Source organism: Cavia porcellus, unplaced genomic scaffold (genome assembly GCF_034190915.1).
Source record: "Cavia porcellus strain 051 isolate PalLab524CR breed Dunkin Hartley unplaced genomic scaffold, mCavPor4.1 scaffold_11, whole genome shotgun sequence".
Lineage (NCBI taxonomy): Eukaryota > Metazoa > Chordata > Mammalia > Rodentia > Caviidae > Cavia > Cavia porcellus.
Window position 1 is genome coordinate 59880704 of NW_026947494.1, and position 21949 is coordinate 59902652.

Genomic DNA, 21949 nt, shown 5'->3' on the forward strand with positions numbered 1-21949 from the left:
GAGATCTGAAGAGGTGAGAGCAAATTGGGTGAAGTCCCGCAGGGGAACACTCCAGCAGAGAAAAGAGCAACTATACAGAGCCTAAAAGGGAAGGTACTTACTCAGTGTTTGGGAAACCAAGCAGTGCAGGCCTGGGAGCCAGTAGGGAACAGGCAGAAAATGGTTAGAAAACGAAGGGAAGACTGTGCATAGCTTCAAAAGATCTGACTCTAAGAGCTATTGGAGATCACTGGGCAGGTTTGGAGTATGGGTGTGTCATATCCAGTTTGGGGGAGGCGAATCTTGTACTGGAGAGGAAAACTTACACTATCCCTTGGGAGTACTTAGTACAAAATGTTAAACTTGGTAACAATATGTGTTCAACCTAATGACAAGTAAAAGTAGTATACACAACTTAAGGAGACTTGCACCTCTCCTTCTCTTTTCTCCTAAAAATATGGTTGTAAATCACCAAGGTGACACCTGGAAACCTACACTGAACCATGAGAAAGAAGGTTTATATTAAGCATGGAAAAGCAGCAATATACAAAAGCCTACCCCTCTGTTAATTATGATGCTTCCAGTCCCACTGTGAACAACCTATGCTTATGTGACAGGTAAACCTTTACCTTGATTTTCTTTGTCATTTGCAAATGAATCTAATCCTAACACAATTCTTGTTTGGTTTGCAAATGATTAGAAATTTGGGGTAGGACCTAACCCTAAAAGACATTTTTTCTTACAATCATACAACTGTTAAAAATATTACAGTAATATTTAATTCTGGAAAAGGTTTTCTGTCCGGAGCCGCTTCCGTCCCACGGAATGGAGCACACGAACACTCAGCCTCTGCAAGCACCTTTATTGACTGGGCAGCAACCTCAATACATGTCCGTCCTCGACGGCTTCTTCCGTGTTGTGCGTCGGGCACTTCCTATACTTGGGCTTATATAGCTAATGTTATCCAATCATGGGATTACACGTGGGGACAGGCGATTGGGCGGCAACAAGGAAGCAATCAATCATTACCATATATGGCGGGGACAGTAAGCCGAGCAAGAACCAGGAAGCAGGATGTGTGCGCCATCTTGGGCACACGATGGGCGGGGGAGCAGTGGAGGCGGCAGGCGGGTGCCATCTTATGAATATGCTCTCATGAATAACATGGCAGGCTCCCAACAGTTTTCATCATCTGACTTTTCTTGGAAAGTCACTCTATAGACAATACGAAAGACCCACTGACAAGAGAGCGGTTGAGGGAAACGGGTAATCTGGCAGAGGCAATGGACTTTTCTAATGGGATCCAGGGATCAAGTTCCCCACATCTCTCATAATAAATTGGGAAGTGTTCTCTCTTCTCCTAGTTTCTGAAAAAATGAACGTTGTACATAAAGGTACAATTTTTTTTTTTTTTTTTGTCTTTTTGAGACAGGGTCTCGCTATGCAGTTCATGCTGGGCTTGAGCTCAGTTTGTAGTCCTTGCCCGTCTCAAACTTGCAACAATCCTCCTGCCTCAGCCTCCCAAGTGCTGGGATTACACATGTGTGCCACCACAGTTGGCTAGGTACAAATTCTTTAAGTGCTTGATGTAGAATTCTCCAGTGAAAAATTGGGGGCCTAGAATTTTTTTAAGGAAAATTTTAAATGATGGATTAAATTTTCTGCTATTCAATTATTTCATGTTGGCTGAGTTATGATAATTTGTATTATACTATTGTATTTACCCATTTTTTTCCTTAATGTCCTTTTTCTTGGTTCCTAAGTTCCCTACATTCCAGATAGTGGGTTGTCTTTTCACTTTGATGGGGCTTTTTGTCTGTGCCATTGGTATGTTTAGGTTGCTGGTTCTTCAGTTTCAAAATTAGAACATATGAGACAAAAAACAACAACAAAAAAAACCCAGACAATTAATCATAGTATGCTCTCTTTGTGTCCTCAGGTCCCTAGTTCATCTGTTTTCTTTCAACCTTTTGGAGGCCAATGTTTATTTTATATAAAATGTTTAGGGTTTTCAGCTGTGTTTAGTGGGAGGAATAAGGAAGATGTCTATTCCATCTTTCCAGAAATGGAAGTCTATGTTTCAATCTCTAAAAGATAATAATTATAGGAACATTAAAGTTGACAATAACTAAAATTATTATATTATAAATTAAAGCTTTCTATATAGGTATGTTTTAAAAGAAGAAATACCTACAGATTATTTTCATATTTCTGAACATTAAAAGTAACTGTCATCTTTTAACATCTGAATTAAATTCGCCTAAATAATTACTTTAAAAATTTTTTTCCAAAGGCCAGTCTGAAAATGTTTTGACAATTCCTTAAACTGTCTAGTGTTAAATAATAGGAAATTTCTCATGTCTTTCCAGAGGTATAAATAGAAACAATACTTTTCAGAAGTATCCTATTTTAGAAACTTGCCTATATCTAAAAGATTACTTCATTTACCTTGCTGAATTTTTTATACTGATAACAATTGCCTATTAAAAATATTTATTTAACAGTTATTGGGTTTCCAGATCTATTTTTTCTCAATATTCATTCCTTCTTCTCAGTCAAATATCTGTTTCTATGTCTCTCTCTATATATAAATTCTAGTAATACTTTCACTTATTGTCCTGTAACTGTCTGCCTGGCATGCAGTTAACAGGCTCTTACTTCATTCTGTTCAAAACAAAGAGTGAAGCTCAGAGACAGAATGGACAGTGCTCCTAAGTGGTAAACCCAGCATGAACAAAAGGCCAGGCCCTCTGATCTCAAGCTCCACACTGTTTTGACAGAGCTATGGCTCAGAAAATAAGCATGTTTTCTTCCTAGGTGAAAGTTTATAGGTTTGTTTTCTTCCTTGAATGTTGTTTTATAACTGCTAATACTCTCTAATTTTTATATTTATCAATTTTTTCACCTAAGAAAAAATAATATAGAAATTTAATATATATATTTATAAAAGATTTTGAAGTTTAAAGACAGGTATTTTCTTTTACTATTTTTTAATTTCTTTGTAAGCCATTTTTTAAAAATGTTTTTGTTTTGTTTTTGGTACCTGGGACTGAACTCAACTGAACTCACAACTTTGCACTTGCGAGGCAGGCGCTTATGCCACTGAGTTAAATCTCTGGCCCTCTGTAAGTCATTTTAAAGTATCAACAATTCTTTAAAGTTTCTCCACAAGTGTTGCTGTATTCTATTTAGGCATAAAGAGAAAACACCACTGGATAGTTGCTATTATTTGTGCAAACTGTGCAAAACAAAACAAAAGAAAACAAAACAACCCCAAATAACAGGAAAAAAAATTAAAGTAAGCCATGTTTCTAAACCCTTGTTAATGGGAAAACTTATTTTTTAAAGAAAGTATTTTCAATTTAACACAGAAGATAGAAACAAAATGACTACATGTGTAAACATCTCTATTCTGCACAGAACTATTTTATTTTAATATTTTTTACTTTCATTAAACTTCAGAGTGATACATAATTATCCTAAATTCGATTTTAAAACATCATATAATCAAGATTTTTTCTTTCAAAACATTACTTAACATATGTAAGACAAATCCTCTTATAAATGCTAATACTTCACTTTTTTGCAGTCATTTTCAAAACACTAATCTAGTGAATTCTTTATTAACTGCTTAGTCAGTAGTTTTCTACATTCGTCACCATTTGCTATTCTTTTAGATTTTAAAACTCTTCCTTTTTTTAATCGTTAGGAAAGTAGGGTGCATTCACCACACAAAAAGTCCCTATTCCACACTGTGACTTTCAAAGACAAAAATAAGTCCTACTTGTTTTTTGTACAAGCACACTTATTCTAGATGAATTTCCCTGAAGACATACTAGACTTCTACTTAGGAAGGTTCACAGTAAACTGTTTTTCTTAGTAACCTGCATACATTCCTATTTGAGGGCCAGTTTTTCGTGTTCACTACTGTATCTGCTATCAAATTAACATTAGAAAATGTTGAAATCATGCTTTAGTTATTTGAAGTATTTTCCTTTGCTATGTTCAACTTCTGAATGATAAAAATGGTCCTGTAGACTCCAAACTTAAATTAAATAAACTCTTCCTGTAAATGCTTGCTATACTAAATGAACTTTATTAGTAGGTTTATTAACAAACTGTCTTAGTAAAAACTTAACACTTTCTAGTCTTAGATACTATATTTTTATCTAGAATGTGCCTCAAAGTCAACAACTGCTATATATTTTCAAAACACACAGAGCACTTTCAAGTCAGGAAGTTGAAACTATACACCTTGATCATGTGAGGAATATTATCACCAGCATCACCACAGTAGGAAAAGATCACCACCTAGGTAAAAGAATTTTAAATATTCACACAGTAAATTTATATAGCAGAACAATCTGCGTAAAGATTACAACTGTGTTTAAAAACGTCTAGCTCTCATTGTGAATTATTTTCAGTTCCAAAAATATGAGACATTTTAGTTTCTCATGATGGCTAGTTAACGGTGAGAAAGGTTTGTCATTTCTCAATCTTTTTTTTTTTTTTTATTGTCTTTTTCATTTTTATTGGTACCAGGGATCGAACTCACGACCGCCTGCTTGCAAGGCAGGTGCTTATGCCGCTGAGCTAAATCCCCAGCCCAGGGTTTGTCATTTTTAACACAAATTACTTTTATACAAGAAGCATACATGTAGTCACAAATCTGCATGTTATAAATTATAGCTAAATTTTCATTTTCATTGTAGTTTTGTGCCACCTCAATAGCATACCTCAGTAGCTTTCCTCAATAGCCTGTCTTGAATGAAGGAGACAGCCATCAGCCCACATCTGTTTCTCAAAGCCATTTCTGGTTTTTTTTCCAGAAAAGTCGAATTGTTTTACTGAGAGATATGTGGGGTGTTCCTGGGCCCTGGTTGTCACCTGAGGATTATGCTTGGGTACAGTAGATAGGCTGAGATAGGGTCCACTCTGAGGAGAGCCCTGCAAAGGCCCCCGGCGAGCACTCGTGCAGGCAGGCTATCTTTCTCTAGGCCGCAGCTCCGGCATCTGCGAGCCAACACGATGGTCCGAGGCCCGAGGCTGCAGGGTCTGCCAGAGACCACAGCTCGCGCAGTACTCCAGCTTCCAAGATCCAGAGCCCTGGCCAAGGATTTCCCAGCTCTGCCGCCGCGTTGCCAAGGCGACCGCCGCGGAACGTTCCGGCGGCGGGCCCCGCCTCCCGGCCAATGGGACCGGCGCTTGCAACAGCCCAGATTCTCTTTGTTCCGCAGCCATTTCAGGCCCCGGACGGAGGCAGCGCCGCTTCGGCAGAGGGCCCAAGCACCGGAGGCCTCTGGGATGGTGTGGGATCGGGTAGGTGGTGTGGGGGCGCGCGGCTCCCGAGCGGAGGCTAGGCGTACCAGCGCTGCCGCGCCGCGCCCGGAGGAGAGGTGCCGGGCCTTCCGCGCCCAGCGTGCCTGCCGGGCCGACTGGAGACCGGGCGCGGCGCGTTGCTGAGCCCAGCACCGGCGAGCCGGGCCGTGGGCGCAGGTGGACGGGCCGCTTCTCCGGTGACCACGGTCGGGATCCATACCTCGTTCCGGGGGCGGGGAAGGCAAGGTTTGCTGCTCGGGAAGCTATGCCCGGGTCCGGGAAACGACGGCGTCTGGGGCCCTTGGGTGCGGCCGTAGGTTGCGCCGAGAAGCCTGCTTCCGCCCCCTGGGCTGCCCGACGGCGCCCGCCTTTGTGCAGCGGCGGAGCCCCGCAGCCCACCCGAGGCCCGCCTGCCCACCCTAGCTTGCGCGCTCATGCGGGGATCGCTTTCTTCCGGCTGTTCTTTCTCTTGGGAGGATCTCTTGGCTTCGCGGCGTGTTTGCACAATTTCAGTGCTTGTGACTACCAGTTCTGCGTGGGCTCGTGGTTTTTGCACTTCTTCCTCCCCACCTACGTGCGCACGCGACGGGGGCACAGCTGGCGGGCAGCGGCTCTGCCATCGCAGACTGGCTTTGGAATGGCTTTTTTTCGTTAAAAATGATCGCTCGTTGGTCACTGATTGTAAAAATCAAACGGGATTTTGCAAGAATTTCTTGCAGTATAAATATCTGTTGTCTTCATCACTGTCATTCTGGCCGGTCAGCAAATATCAATGTAGAAAACTTGAAGTTGGAGGCTGTCCACTAATTGGTTTTGACAGTTGTGTTAAGAAGCTTAATAAAAGCCCTTCTTTGAAACGGTGATGACTTGAAGGATGAATACTTAAATTACTTCCCCCTTCTCAAAAGCTACTTCTAAAATGCACATTTGGTGAAGGAGGTACTGGCAAATAGAGGATTGTAAAATGGCTGTCCAAATGTGCTCATTTTTAGGATAACTAAAGTTCTTGCTGGATTTAAAGTTTACATGTTTTATCACGATTTTCCTATTAAAGTGGTAAGGAATTGTTTGTAGTGAAGAACAGGAAGATTCTGTTTTCTACATTCTCCTTCTGAGCCCTAGTTTCTAACGAATGACAACAGCAAGTTGAGAACTTCAAACTACAAATGGGAAATACTAGTGTGAAGGTGCACATTTAAAGACAAAAACAAACTGCTTGGCATATCAATGTATAAATACATAGTCTTTAGCAGAGAATGTCTTTTTACTTGGTGTAATTAAGTTTAAGCCTATTGAAGTGCTCTATTAGCTCCATTTTCTTTCTTTCTTTCTTTCTTTCTTTCTTTCGAAGAGCCTGTACCACGGATTAGCTTTGGTGTGGTTGCATTTTCAACATGGTCAAGAATTATTAAATTCCTCTCACTAAAATAGCCATAAAATTCTTTTTTTAAAACTTGTACTTTCATTCCAAAAGCCTTTTACCACTGTATAATGTGGGTGGAATAAGATTTTGATAAAAATAATGATATATAAGTCTGGTTGTAAATGTTTCCATCACAAACATTTGTATTCGTTACTTTTATGACTCTGGTTTTTCATATATAATGTTTTCTGTTTTGAGAGGTTTTTTTTTTTTTTTTTAGACAGAGTCTCACTTTATAGTTTATGTTGGGCTTCAACTGATTATGTAGCCCAGGACTGGCCTGGAACTCGTGATTCTCCTGCCTCAACCTTCCAAGTGCTGGAATTACAGGCATTTCTTATATAATGTTAAAATCCAAATATGAACTGAGTTTTTCTAAAAGCTGTCAATGACAGGTGAAATGTAAACACCCTATATTTAGAAGAATTTCCTTTATTTGTTAACCATATTGATTCTGCAAACATTTAAGAAATCTGGCTATAAAGGAAGCTAAACTAAGTGATCTGGAATGAAATAATTTAGTCAAGTACTCTATAAACTGATGAGAGGAGCATAGCAGTAAATGGGAGTTATTTGCCATAGAGTAAAAATTATAATTTCTTCCTGCAGTTGATACTTAAATACATATTGATGCCAAAATGATCGTGTTTCTTCCAAAACAATTTGGTTTACTAGCAGGATAAGAAAGCAAAGTCAACCTGATTAATAATAAGGTGTTCAAAAACAATGGAGAACAATGCCATGTTCCTAAAGAAAGGACTAGGGAGAATGAAATTCCCCTAGATCCTACACTGCAGAGCTTTGGTGGTCCTTTTAGCCAGTGCCTTGGTAGACACCTGTTGAGCACTAGCAGATGAGGGATTCTTGAGTTGTAGAAGGATGAGCTTCATAAGGGAAGAGGGATGTTTGCCAAAGTGCCAACTGACTTGTGATTAGGTAGGTAAGAGTTTGTGTAGGGGAGGTTATAGAAGCCGAATATGGTTGGGTTGTTCCAAAGACTGCCAAGCAGCTAAGCAGGGTTCTTTGAAGTTAAATCAGTTGGTTTAATAAGTAAGAATGTTAGTGTTCCAGAGTCTTAATGGTCAAACAGGATATTGAATCAGGAACATGCATATTTGTCTTGGAATTTTCTGGTGTATATAAATCTTACAGGAATGGTGGCCACATCTTATTCTGCACTTGGTTTTGAACTCAGGACTGAAAGAAAGCTGGTAACTTAACTGTAAAGACCACAAGCATTGGGTTGATATATGCTTTTTTAGTGGATAAAATTATCAACAAAGCAAAACTTTGCAGTGTAGGATAGAAGTCAAACACAAAAGCTCTGGAGCCAGACTACTTGGTTCCAAATTTTGGCACCCTCTATAATAACCTTGGACAAGGGGCTTAATCTCACAGTGCCTCAGTTTTTTTTTTTAATTTCAATGTTATGAGGATTAGATGAGTTAATACAATAATCCCTTAGCACTAGGCCTGGCATGTAGTGAATGCTCCATAAATAATTACCTCTAGCCTCATTAATGTCATTATTGTTCATTATTTTAGAAAATTATTTCTTAACTGTGATAGGAAAAACCATGAAATAATCAAAATTACAAGTATCAGAACTGCAGTAACTAAGTATAAGCCCTTTGGTGCATTTCCTTCCAGTATTTTTTTTTCTGAATTTTGATTATTACGCAATTGAATAGTCTGTTTTTGCTCACTTGCACACTTGAGACTTTACTGTCGGAATATTTTGTATGCTACCTTTTCACACCTGCACCATAAACATTTTCTTACGTTGTTGAATGATTTTTGTCATCTTTTTAATGATGGCATACTGTTTATATGAATTGCTCATAATTAGTTTCTCTTTTTTGTATTTATAAGAAACACTGCCGTGAACATCCTTGTACATAAGATGATTTCTACATTTTAGATTCTTTCATGAAAATAGATTCTTCAAAGTGAAAATGTTGGGCAAAGTATGTGCTTATGTAAAAGTCATGATCAGATTCCCAAATTGCAGCAGGATTTTACTGTGTAATTCAGGCTGATCTTGAATTCACAATGATCTCCTGCCTTAGCCTCTCCAGTGGTGAGATTGCAGGTGTGTACTACCACGCCTGGCCTACTTAAGAAAATTTAATAATGTTCTAAAAATGGAACAAAACATTATATATTACCTTTATAGATTGGGATAAAAGAGAATGAATTAATATTCTTTCTTGTAATATGTTAGGCATTTACAAGTAGTTAGCATACATTGATACTTTTATGTATGTTATTGTCATTTGCTATCACAGCTCTGTGTTGTGCATGAAACTTCCGTTTTGCTGGTAGAAGGAAAGATAGATAAGTACTTTGCCTAGGGGGTCTGAGAGTTTAAGCTTGGGTCTAAACCTGTATCTACCTGAGTGAAAGCCTAATGCCTACTTACCTACTTTTGTGTACTCTGTGTGTGTATGTGTGTATAAAAATACCCTGAATCTCATATATTTGACTACAGATCATATACCACATTATTAAGACAGTTAACTGAGCTAGAAATAATGAGTGGATAAGTTACAAAGCTAAACCAGATAAGTCGGAAGCTTCCACATGCATTTTATAAAAAGAAAGAATCCTTCCCTGGATGAGCTATAATTGGTAAGGAATACGTAAAGTTGAATTCTAAAATGAATGTAGCAAGTATTTGTGGGTACAATAGTCTTAGTAATGTTCTCAATACAAACAAGGGAGAGAAAGCCAAATAAATCACCAAATTTGATTAAACTTGTTAACTAGGATAAGTTTAAAGATGTATTAAATAATTAAATTGAAAAATACACTTAATAAAACTCCTAGTAAAGTAAATGCAAATCATCATGAAGAAATGAGCAAAATGTAAGAGTTCTAGATAAGGAGAATAAAACTACCGCTAAGGTATAGATGATTAGTGTTTTGGTTTGGGGTTGGGTTTTTTTGTTTTTGTTTTGGTATGGAAATTGAACTTAGGGCCTTACACTTGCCAGGCAGGAGTGCATTACTGAGCTATCCCCTTCCCAAAGATTAATATGCCAAAAAGATAAAGCAAAAAAAATTTTATACATTTGACTTAGATTTTACAGTTGACTCTGAAGCCATTAGTAAAATAGTTACCATTGCAGTCTCTATATCCTAGGTGCATAAATCACAGCTATTGATAAAAATGTTCATCCTCGAAAATACAAGATTCCATTGTTTATACTAAACAAATGCAAATTGTTAGGAATAGGTAGTGTCCATCTGATTTTATACAGAGATGATATTATAAATCTATTGATCATTTGTTTTCTTGAAAAAGTGTATGTTTGAAAGAAATTTAATAAACTAAAAATGTAAGTAGTTTATTTGGGTCGGAGTATAGGAAGCCAGGGAAATGGTGAGAATAAAAGGCTTTGTGACATTTTACAGTGGGGGGATTATCTCTTGTCCTCAAAATTATGTACTAGTGGGCAGAGGTATATAAGCAAATGAGTGCATGAGTATAGATACAGATTTCATGATGAAATACGTGCAGGCCTCAAGAACTAGTAATAGAATCCTTGAAGGGAGTGGAAGATGCCAGGAGCGTTGTCAATGAGCATGTCAACAGAGTAAGGACCTGCTGTCTTCTTGGAACACTAAGCAGTTCAGGGACCAGATAGGTCTAGAGCAGGGGGCCACAGACTTCCTGTAAGTGGGTTTCCTACTTGGTGGCCATGACAGCTCTGCCTTTATAGTGCCATGTGGTTGCAGAGAGTAAGGAAATGGGTGTGGCCAGGATTGACAGAAGGGCTGCAATTAGACAATTTATGAAATACAGCAGAGGGATTTATGGAAGGGTCAGCCTCTCAAACCTTGTGTAAGTATTCCGCTAGTTCCTCTGCAGTCAGCCCTTTGCCTGCACCACTTTTTGGGAAGTGTTCCTCAGACTCTTCACACACCTCCCTATTGGGAAGTGCCATGTTCCATTGATTGTTCTCATCATATGTGACCTGTCAGCAGCATTTGACATAGTTCTTCACTTCATTTAGCCTGGAGATGCTTTTCTTTGCCTTCTAGGATATTGCACACTGATTATCTCTTACCTCAGTGCTACCTCCCTGTAATTCTTTGCCTTTTCATTGGCCTCATGTTTTTAACCTCTCTCCGTGATTTCAGGTTCATTATGACAATTGCCTGTTCAACACCAAACCAGTGATCAACATCGAGCTCAACAAGTCCAGGACTGAATGAACTAAACTTGCTCCCCAGTGTGTATTCTGCCCACAGACTAAACCATTTCTATAAATCGCAGTTTCATTTTTTGCAACTCAAGTCAAAATCCTGACGTTATTCTTGACTTCAGTTTTTCCTTTCATTCTTTAAAACCATTTTTTTTTTTGAAGGTAGTAAAATACAACAGAACAAGACAGAACAAAGCCAACTGAGACAGTGCAGTGAATTGGTATAGAACTTCACAGCAGGTTACTGGGATAACATTAACAGGTACCACAGTATATCTCATTATTTTCACAATAGTTGTTCTTTCAATCACATATAGCAATATAAAGTGAAGTATAACATTTTATAGAACTTATCAAAACAGAATATTGAATAGAACAGTACCATTAATCAGAATAAAGCAAAACAGTAGTAAAAATATTTGCCTTCAAAAAGATGGTAGAAGGAAATCCTCCTTATTTACTATATTGCATATGGTCAGCCTCCCAAGAGATGCTCAGATATCTGCCTCCCATTTGCTAACAGGACACAAGAGAAGTGGGATGTTTGACTCTTGATCTGTGCACTGGACCGGTAGGCTCACTATTGCTTAGCAGTCAAAACCGTTCTTTCAGGACAATTTGTTTTCTGCATAACCAAGAAACATCCAAGATCCTACCCTATCTACCTCCATAGTCTGAAAATGTGTGCCCTACCTAAATTCATATATTGAAATCCTAACTCCCAAGGTCATAGTATTGGGAGATGGGGTCTTTGGGAAGTGATTAGGTCATTGGAGTGGAGTCCTTAAGATGGGACTACTGCTATCTATAAACAGGACCCAAGAAAAATCAGCTGGAAGGATCAGAAAACACCCTCACTAGATTCCCATCATGCTTTATTATGGACTTTGTGGCCTCCAGAATGCAGGGGTCGAAGGATTTCTGTTGTTACGTTTTTATTTTAACAATATGACTAGATTAAGACATGCGCCTTTCACTCAGAGTCTTTGCTGTGGCCTGTGAAGCTCTACGTGATCTGCCCGACCTACTCCCTGTTCTCCTCACCTCACTAACCTCATGTCCTGTTACCAGCTTTCCTTCCCTCACTGGGATTTTTGCTGTATTACCTATTGCCTGGAATGTACTTCTCCCAAGTAGCTCCTTGGCTCGGGGGTGTCACTGCCAACTCTTTGCTCAGAGCTTACCTTATAAAGGTAAGCTTTTAATACTATAGCATACCCTGTTCACTCAGTGCCCCCATCCCTCTTATCCTGGATTCATTTTTATTTTTTTGCATACATCTACCACCTTCTAATACATGAAATCAAGGAATAGCAGCAAACAAGTTCCAGGAGTCCCTGGTGTGGTTTTGTACATCTTGTGAATAAAAAATGATTTTATGTTGTTTTTTTTGAGACTGAGTCTTACTATGTAGACCAGGCTGGCTTTGGCAGTCCTCCTGCCTCAGCTTCCTGAGTACTGAGATTACCAGTGATGTGAGCCATGATGCCCAACTTGGTTTTACATTTCTGCAGAGTTTACAAATGAAGTAAAGGCAGGGGATTTAGCTCAGTGGCATAAGCACCTGCCTGGCAAGTGCGAGGTTGTGAGTTCGATCTCCAGTACCAAAAAAAGAAAGAATGTGTATGACTGTGGCCTGCAAAATCTAATATGTTTACTCTCTGGCCCTTTGTAGAAAAAGTTTGTACTGTATGTTTTATTCTGCTTATTGTCTTTTTCTTCCCTCAAGAATGCAAGCTTCAAGAGAACAATGACTTCTTTATTGCTGTATCTGCAGCAGATATAATAGTGCCTAGAATTTAGTAGGCACTGAGTAAATATTTGTTAAATAAACTCTTTGTAATGGTGCAAACTTGAAAATGGGTTAAGTATGTGTCAACAAACTGTACAGGTTGCTGTGATGCACTCCTATAATCCCATCACTGTGGGAGGCTGAGGCAAAAGGATCACAAATGAGAACCCAGTCTGGAAAAATAAAAAGGCTGGGAATATAGTTCAGTGTGGAGGTCCTGGGTTCATTCTCCAATAAACCCCCCCAATCTAAAAAAAAATTGTACTGTAAGGCAGTAGACAATGATGCCTATTTGAAATGGTTTGCTAGAGAGCAGAAATAAAATGCTTTGTATTTCTGTATTTAAATGCACAGAGAAAAGCCCTACAAAGATACATACCATATGAATACCTCAGTACCCCTAGGGAGAGAACCTGGATAAAGAAAGATAGTTAAAGAGAGCTTGAATTTCATCTGTATTGGTAGGCTTTCGTTCGTTCGTTCTTTCTTTCTTTCTAACAATAAACTGTACTCACATACTAACTTTTCATTAAAAGATTTTTTTAGAATGAAGCAAAAGGGAAAAGCAAATACATACTTAAGAAAAAACTTAAGCAATGAGAGGAAACAGAGAGTAATGGGATGGAGAGAGAAGGACAAGGCCATTGCCTTTCTAAACATAATAGTTGGCCAACAGTCTGAATTAGGGGAAAGAATGAGCCCTGTGAGTATTCAAGAAAAGAGCATGCAAAATGAAGGTCCTTAAGCAGTAACAAGCTTCGCATAATTAGGGACCTGCAAGAAAACCCACAAGCATGGTGAGTGAGAGGGACCAAGACTGCTGGAGATGAGTTCAGAGAGGAGAGGCTCCAGCCCTCCTTAGATGGAAGCTTTGGGGCGTTTGATTTTAAATGTGATGGGAAGCCACTGGAAGGTTTTGGAGGGAGAGTGGGCATGATTAATTGTAGGTTTAGATTTTTCTTTTTGGCTGCTTTGTCTGGGAAATCTGTTGTAGGAGATCAGCTTCTTAGAGAACCTGTCCTCTCCACCTTCCCAATCCCGGGGCCTGAGTGGTTAGATGCAGAGTGTATTTTGAAGGTACATTTTGTGGACTGGTGATGGTTTGGGTGTGAGATGTGAGGGAAATCAAGGATGACCTGTTAGTATTTGGGCCAGAGTAATTGGTTGTAAACTAGTGTCACCGAGTGCTGGGCAGGAAACAGATTTGAGTGGGATGCAGAAAGGGGATCAGGAGTTCTGTTTGAGTTAGCCAAATATGAGAGGCCCAAACATTTAGTAAACAAGTGAAGGTGTCTTAACAGACATTGGTCTGGAATTCAGGTTGCTATTTGAGACTGGGTCGTAATGTGGATAGGAAAAAGAAGTCTTTAGAGATAGGGAAACCAGGAAAGGACTGTATACCGAAGAGCAGCCAATGAAAGAGAAAACCCTGGGAAGACGGGTGCTACAAGGAGCGCAGAAATTGAGTAGCAGTGGATGTAAACAGTCAAAGGGAAGTGTTAAAGATATTGTTGTAAAATAATTTCAAACTTAACGGTAGAACTCATGTATACATTTTAACTCAGTTCACCAGTTTTTAACACTTTGTTGTATTTTCCCCCACATCAATTTTTTTGGATCATTTCAAATTAGGCTGCATTGATCTGTGTTCTTTTATCCTTTAACACTTTAGTACGTACATCCTAAAAGCCAAGATATTTTTATGAAACTGAATAAAATTAGCAAAAATCAGGAAATTTAATTTTTACAGCCTATGTTACAATTTTGTCATTTGTTCCAGGAACACAACTTTATATTCCCCCTGCCAGTTCACGGTTTCATTCCCGGATTTTATGTTACACTTCATTGTCATGTCTTTTTAGGCAGCAAGAAAGATTTGCTTTTTATTTTAAGGTAGAACTTTGCTGTTTTATCTGTGTAACAACTTGGCAAGATATAGGTAATAATTATCTCATTTTATGGATCATAGGCTAATTTTCTGTGACTGGTAAGTAAAAGAACCAGAACTGAAAGCCAGGAGGGGGACTCTAGGGTTTGCCTTTTTAAATACTATTTTATAATGCCTCACACATAATACAGGGAAAAATCTGAAATTCTTTATTAAGTTCTTTATTCTGTATCACAGATAAGTCAAATACATAGCTCAGAGACAATGGTCATCATATTATCAAAATGATAATTTCAATTTTTTTAGATCCGTAGTATAACACTTGATAATGGCAAGTCAATTTGATATATCACCTTGATAAGCATTAGGACAGAAGGGAGAACAAGAAAAATAACAGATATTTAAACTTATATGTAAAAGTTTCTGGATTTTGGCATAAATGATGTTTCAGAGTTATTAGAACTGATCATTTACAAAGATAAAATAAAATTCTTGTATTCTTTTGTAGCCCAAGCTGCTGACCTTGAACTCAGAGATCCTCCTGTCTTAGCCTCTCAAGTGCTGGGATTACAGGCATGCACCACTATGCCTGGCTCAAATTTTTTTTCCTTTTGAGACAGGGTTTCACTACACAATTCAGGCTCTCCTTGAATTCACTTTGTAGCCCAGGCTGACCTCAAATTCACAGCAGCCCTCTTTACTCAGCCTCCCATGTGCTGAGATTACAGGCGTATGCCACCATGCCTGGCCTCTGATTTGGTTTTTAACTCTGATTTGGTTTTTTTGGTTGTTTGACTCAAAAAGTGCTGCTTGTCAAATCTTTATTAGAAGACATAAGTGAATTTAGGAAAAGAGTGTGAATGAACCATTGAAACTACAGGTGCACCAGAACAAGAATTAGAATGATCAGTTGGATTTTTGGTTCAGTAATATATAGTTTTCTGTCAAACAGTTTTGAGGTGATAACAAGTAAGGACTTCTGTTGGAGAGGAACTTGCTATAATGAAGTTTTCTGTTAACACTTTCCGCCAAAGTTTATTCCTGCTTAAGATAGACACAGCACTGTGACTTTCCCCCGGAGCCCACATATTTGCCGAAAGAATCAAGTGACATATAGGTAGCTCTTACTCAGATAATTCAATAGTCCCAGACTACACTTGAACAATTGAATTGAGTGTAAATTTCCCTGAAGGATAAGAGGAACTCAGAGAAGTTTCGTAGCAAGTATAAAGAAAAAGAAATAAGACTTGATTTTGTATGTGGAGTATTTCATTACAGTGTTTACAGTTAACTGATGTTTTATTTCTGGAAACTGAGAAAAACATGATCATTAGTTGATTTGTAGGTGTGGCTGATTTATGTAGGTTTACCCAGAAGCTTTTCTTAAAGCATAGCTCCAACAGGTTCATCTCTTTTCTAACATTATTTTGGTTCTTTATGGCAAAGAAGCTTACAGATCTTTAATGGGTGACAGTTTGTTCTAGAGCCTCCTGAAGTTACAGTGGGCTGCTGTTAGCACCAAACAAGAGGTGCCAGTTCAAATGTCTGCTTCACCTCCCTAAATACCAACTATTGTTGACCTAACTCTGTGCTTAACTAAGTAAAAGATGAAATAGTGGAGGCACTGAAAGGTGGAGTTTTTCTAGAGTTTTGCCTTAGACTTGAGAGTAAGCTAAATCAAAAGCAAGGTAAAATAGTTTAATACATCATGTAGGAATTTGATGGAGAAGCATAAAAGCTGGTAGCAAAATACAAGGATGAGGCATAAAATGGAAAATGCTCTAATAAAAGTTTTGTTTTTACTTTACCTCCTAAACCTGGAGGCCTTTGCTTTAGTGTTGCTACTTGTTGATTTATAAAGCAGAATATACACATCGAAACTCCCTTCTCGTGCAGGTTAAATTGTTTAGCAGCCAGCACAAAGTTGTGATTAAGGTAAAATTATCTTTTTCTTATTCTGGAAAACACGAACTTTTGAACATCTCAAATATTGAGTTGATTTCATCAGATGGCTACCTACATAATGAGATTTCATCAGGTACCTATCTACATAACAAGTTACTGAATTTAAGAAATCGTACTGATTTCCTAGTTTATGCCTCTTGTTCTAGACTTTTTCAATATTTTGAATTTGTAATTTCCAGCTGTAAAATTCTTTATATGCAAACAATATTTGCTTATTGATTTCCTATCTGGAGTTCCTTCTTGAAGATGCACAGTACTCTTTTAAAAAGGTTTTCATTCCCTATTTTCGAAAGATCTTCATTTTAAATTATTTAAACAATTTATAAATTATTTCCTTAAAGTAGGATTAAAGTATTACATGACACAAATGATTGGTTAGCAAGATGAAAGGTACTAGAACAATGTCCTTTCTCCAGTACATGCCAAGTGAAAATTTAAATTATTTGTAGAGGTACCCATTTATTAAATTTAGAATTTAGATTTAAATTTTCTTATAATGCATTAGTATAATGCATTAGTATAATGCATTAGTATGTACTTTTTCTTAAAATATTTGTAGTTTTGATTGCTGATAAAAATAATACTTAGCTTCTTACAGATGTCTCCAGAACTATAAAAGAATTACAGTCTCTTTCTGAGCTTGTATTCATTTCCATTTGCTTGTGGCTTTTACATCTTTGAGATTTCTTAATTTTTTGATTCAATATATTGTTTGGGCCATTTGTTGATTTTTTTTTTTTTTTTTTTGTTCTACGTGGTCTTTCAGAATTATGCATTAGTATTTTTAGAAGTCAGGAAATTGATGAATGTTTGATATACAATTTCTTTTGAAATGTAATGAAATTTGTCATGCAGTCTTGTTTTAACTTTTATAGTAATGTTAGTTTCTTAGTATTTCACAACTCATTTAAATAAGTCTTAATAATTTCTTACATTATTAAAATTGTTTCCACCCTGTTTTAGAATAGTAGACTTTTTAGCCGGACGTGGTGGCTCACACCTGTAATCCCAGCACTCAGGAGCTGAGGTAGGAGGAATGTTGCAAGTTCGAGACCAGCCTGGGCTACAAAGTGAGCTCAAGGCCAGCCTGAGCTGCATAGCGAGACTCTGTCTCAAAAAAGACCAAAAAAAGTAGACTTTTATAATAACTCCCATTACTTAAGTAAAAAATAAAAGTTTCAATTTCTAATAGCATGCTTTCTCTGAAACTAACATAGCTTATGATATAATTTCCATAATATACTTTTAGTAGTTGCAAAAAAAGTGAATCCATTTTTTTCCTTTGCTATAAAGATTTTTAACTATTGGATCTACTCATTTCAGTAGCATAATCTGACAAAAACACATACTGTATATGAATTTTCTAAATAACTAAAACTTGACCCTTTAAGTCACAAAACTTTTAAGTATTTTCACAACTTTCTAAATTATACTGCACACCTTCTTGCCTTCTCAATTTTTTTTAAGGTGTAATTTAAGCTTCGTGATGACTCAGTCATTTTGAATAGCAAGCATTATGCTATGAAATAGTAACGTTCTTTGGAGTCTTTTGCCTCTGCCTTATATATGACTTCAAAAAAATTATGGAAGATTTTATTTATTTTTATTACAAAGATAACCACAATATTGAAAAATTTTAAAAGAAGAAAGGACTATAATGCCAACATCAATATACTGGTAACCTTTTCATAGCTATCAGGTAAATATTGTATTCTTTATCCACAAGTTTATTGATATTAGAAAGACTCCTAGGATAAAGTTCTTAAAATAAACCCTTTTCTGTGTTTATGGGTTCTTAGGGTACTGTGAAGTATAAACAGAAGGGTAAAAAGTATAAAAATATACGTAACTCAATGGAGACTTCTAAGTTAATTTCCAGCAGATTGTGTTAGTTTTTCTATTACTATCTGTAATTTGTTAAAATTGATTCATCATATCCTCAGCAACATAGGGTACTATCATAAAATTATCTTTGCTATTTAAACTAAAAACATTGCTTCTTTATTGTATTTATTGATCCTTAGTGATGTTCAGCATTTTCCCTTGTTTGTAGTAATGTTAGTTTTAGTATTTCACAACTCATTTAAATAAGTCTTAATAATTTCTTACATTATTAAAATTATTTCCACACTGTTTTAGAACAGTAGACCAGATAAAGTTATTAATTAGTTATTAAATAGTTGTTATTAATGTATTTTTATCTTATTGAATCATCTGACTTTGTGCTGTCTTGCTGTAATATGCTAGGAGCTCCCTTTATTTGTCCAAATAAAAGCATATGTTTATCCACTATATTTGCAAATAATGCTACTACTACTTTCTGAAAATGCATGAAGTATTAGAGGATGAAATATGAATATGAATCAAATATCCTCTGAAATATGAAGTGTCTTGAAAAGCAGGTGCTGTACTGTAAAAATTGAAAACTAACGTGGTGAGGGTCCATTGTCATTATTTTGTATCTCCTTCTACTACCATATACAGTGTAATAAAATGAATATCGTGACGCGATTTCCCTTATGTATCAGTAGCAGTGGTTGCCATTTCTCAGAACTAAAATGTTATAATTTAGAAAAGGTGAGGGAGGGGATAGAAGGAAGACAGGAAAGAATTCTGTTGTCTGTGGAATACGTACCTTAACTGGCTGCTGATTTCATTCTTGGTTTTCTCTGTTCTTCCCACTCAGTTTACTTTCCACCACCCATCTGGACATACTCATACTATACCTTTCAACAGCTTCCACAGTAGCTCTCAGATTTGCGCAGATATTCAAACTAAGGAGTTAATTCCCATGATGGTCATCAGCCTTCATTGTACCAACCCTACAAATTCCAGAGAACACCTGAAAAAATTCATTGTCTTTCAACTAAATAAAAACATTTTAGGACTAGTTTGTTATATGATATTATTATATAATTATGCAGTATATATAATCATATGGTATATATTCGATTATTTAATATTCTGATTCTGAATAAGCTCTTACGTTTCCAAGAAATAGCAACTCATTCAAATTAGTTTAAAACAAAGGGAGAAGTTTTAAGTCATTGAGGGATTGGAATCTGAGAGCCATTAGGAAGCCAGGGAGTTCCCAGGAGCAGTAACTTTCACTCTGAGAGAAGATATGATCTTGCCAACTACATCTCCTTCTTTCTGAGCTAGTTCACTCTCCACTCAGCATAGAATCTCTGCCTTTGCATAATATTGTCTTGCATATGAAATCTAATGGTGGCCACTTACCTACCTCATCAAGACGGCCCTTTAGCTTTGCTTCCAGACCTGGTAAATGGTAAGCTATCTTAGTACTTCCCGTTAATGTTTCTAAGAAAGGAAATTAAATTAATTTGGCTCATCTTTAGTTTGTGCTAAGATTCATCATAGGGAGGATCAAAGTGCCTAATTCTCATTTAATTGTGTTTAGAAAATGTCACAAAGTTTAAAACTAGGCATTAGGCCCTTCCCTGAGATATGGACTATAAGCTACATAATTCTGTTTACTATTGAAAAAAGGCCTTGGATTGATTGATAGCTATCTATCAGAAAAATCAGTGTACTATTTTAAAAATGAAGGGGAAAATGCCTTATAATACAAAACTAGATCTCTTCTATGTTTTTAAAAATAGAAATGGAATTATTTTTCTTAATTTGTAATGTTGATTTCTAGGTCTTGATTTTGCCATTTTTAAGTAAAAGATTGAATAGATGTTGGCTAGTGTTCATTCTGATGATTAGGTACTATAATTACCATTATTTAATTATTGGTAAAGTTTATATCATCATTATATTCCAATTTTTTGGAATGAGGGGGATGGATGGTGATTCAAACATGACATTCAGACTGCTATTATCTCTACTTATTATACAACTCAAGTAAGTTTTTAACCTAAGATTTGGTTTTAAGGACATATGCTTATAAACCATAGACTTCCTTACTTTGAAGATTAACATCACATCCTTTTTGTCTAGTGTAATCTCATATTTCATCCTCTCATATTAACTTTTATGCATCATTAATTTAGTTGAATCTCATTGTGTCTGTAAAAGGGAAACCTGTAAATACAGAATGTATGCTGTTGTTTTTTGTACTAAACTTTTAATTATGTGCTACCATCTGCTACATGATACTCTTGCAAAAACATTTTCTATATTGGACTGTCTAAAGCATTTTCTTCTGTGTTTTTTTACATCTCTTTTTGTATACTATGAGGACTGCTAACAATCAAACTTGTTTTCCCCTATACAACTTTTGCAGATTGATTATGTTCAAATCTGATTTAACATTCACCACTTGAGTTCTACTGCTTTGTTCCTCATTCCAATATTTCTCTTGAGTTTTGTCTTTCTCTAAAATATCACCTCTCTTAGTCTGTTCCTGCTGTTACAACAGAATACCGTAGATTGGGTAATCTATAGATAGTAATTTATTTCTCACAGTTTTAGAGGCTGGGAAATCCAGTGTCAAGGAACCAGGGGATTCAGTGTCTGATGAAGGCTCAGTCTTAGTGGTGTACTTTAGTGGCAGAATGCCTAGCATGTACAAGGTCCTCAGCACAGTAACAACAACAACAACAAAAACCACACTGAACGAAACACATCCTTAAAAAATAAATGGTGCTTTCTTGCTATATCCTTATGTAAAAGAGTTTAACAGTTTCTTTACTTGGCAGAATGGTAATGGAAAACCAAACAGGTTCCCTCAAGCTGTTTTCATAAAGGCACTAATCCTGTACATGAGCTCTACCTCCTAACACTGATCGTCTCCCAAAGGCTCTACCTCTTTATACTATTGCACTGGAAATTAATTTCAACATGGTTTTGGAAGAATACAGACATTTAAACAATAGTATCACCTCATTTAAACAATAAGATATGAAGCTCATTTTGTTATATATTCTTTGCACAAAAATAACATGTTACCTTCATCTTAATTGTGATCTGACAGTATGAGCTGCTCTGAGTAAATTGAATTCTAATAACAGTTCTAGTGGGGAGTATAGTGTGAAAAGAATCAATACGATGTACCCACTATATGGCACTTTATATTCTCAGTTAATCTCATCAGCCTCATTTCACAGATGACTAAGTTGTGGCTCAAAAAAATTACTAAAAATACAAGTTAAAGAACTGGAATTGAACCCATGGGTACATGACTGTGGGACCTATGCTCACCAGCAACAAGTAGTACAAAACAGAGGTTTATCCAAGTAATTAAAATTATTTTCTTGGGTTTTTTCCTGCTGTCTTCCTATAACTGTAGTCTGATATGTGCCTCTTTTTGTGTGAGATTTCAACATGAAAAAATAAAAAATGAGATAAAACTAATACCCATTGGCCTCCTAACCACTTAAGTTTTTTTTTTTTTGTCTGTTTTA

General features: G+C 36.9%; 1 protein-coding gene across 2 annotated transcripts in view; it reads left to right on the forward strand.

Moving 5' to 3' along the window:
- Positions 1-5141: 5141 nt before the first annotated feature.
- Tnpo1 (transportin 1) overlaps positions 5142-21949 on the forward strand; it is an 86678-nt gene continuing 69870 nt past the window's right edge. For both annotated transcript variants that reach the window (XR_010050558.1, XM_063258333.1), the window contains exon 1: positions 5142-5298. Coding sequence is in view for 1 of the 2 variants with exons in the window: in XM_063258333.1 (XP_063114403.1) it covers positions 5284-5298 (15 nt within the window). In the remaining variant the exon portion in view is untranslated. The remainder of the gene's footprint in view (positions 5299-21949) is intronic.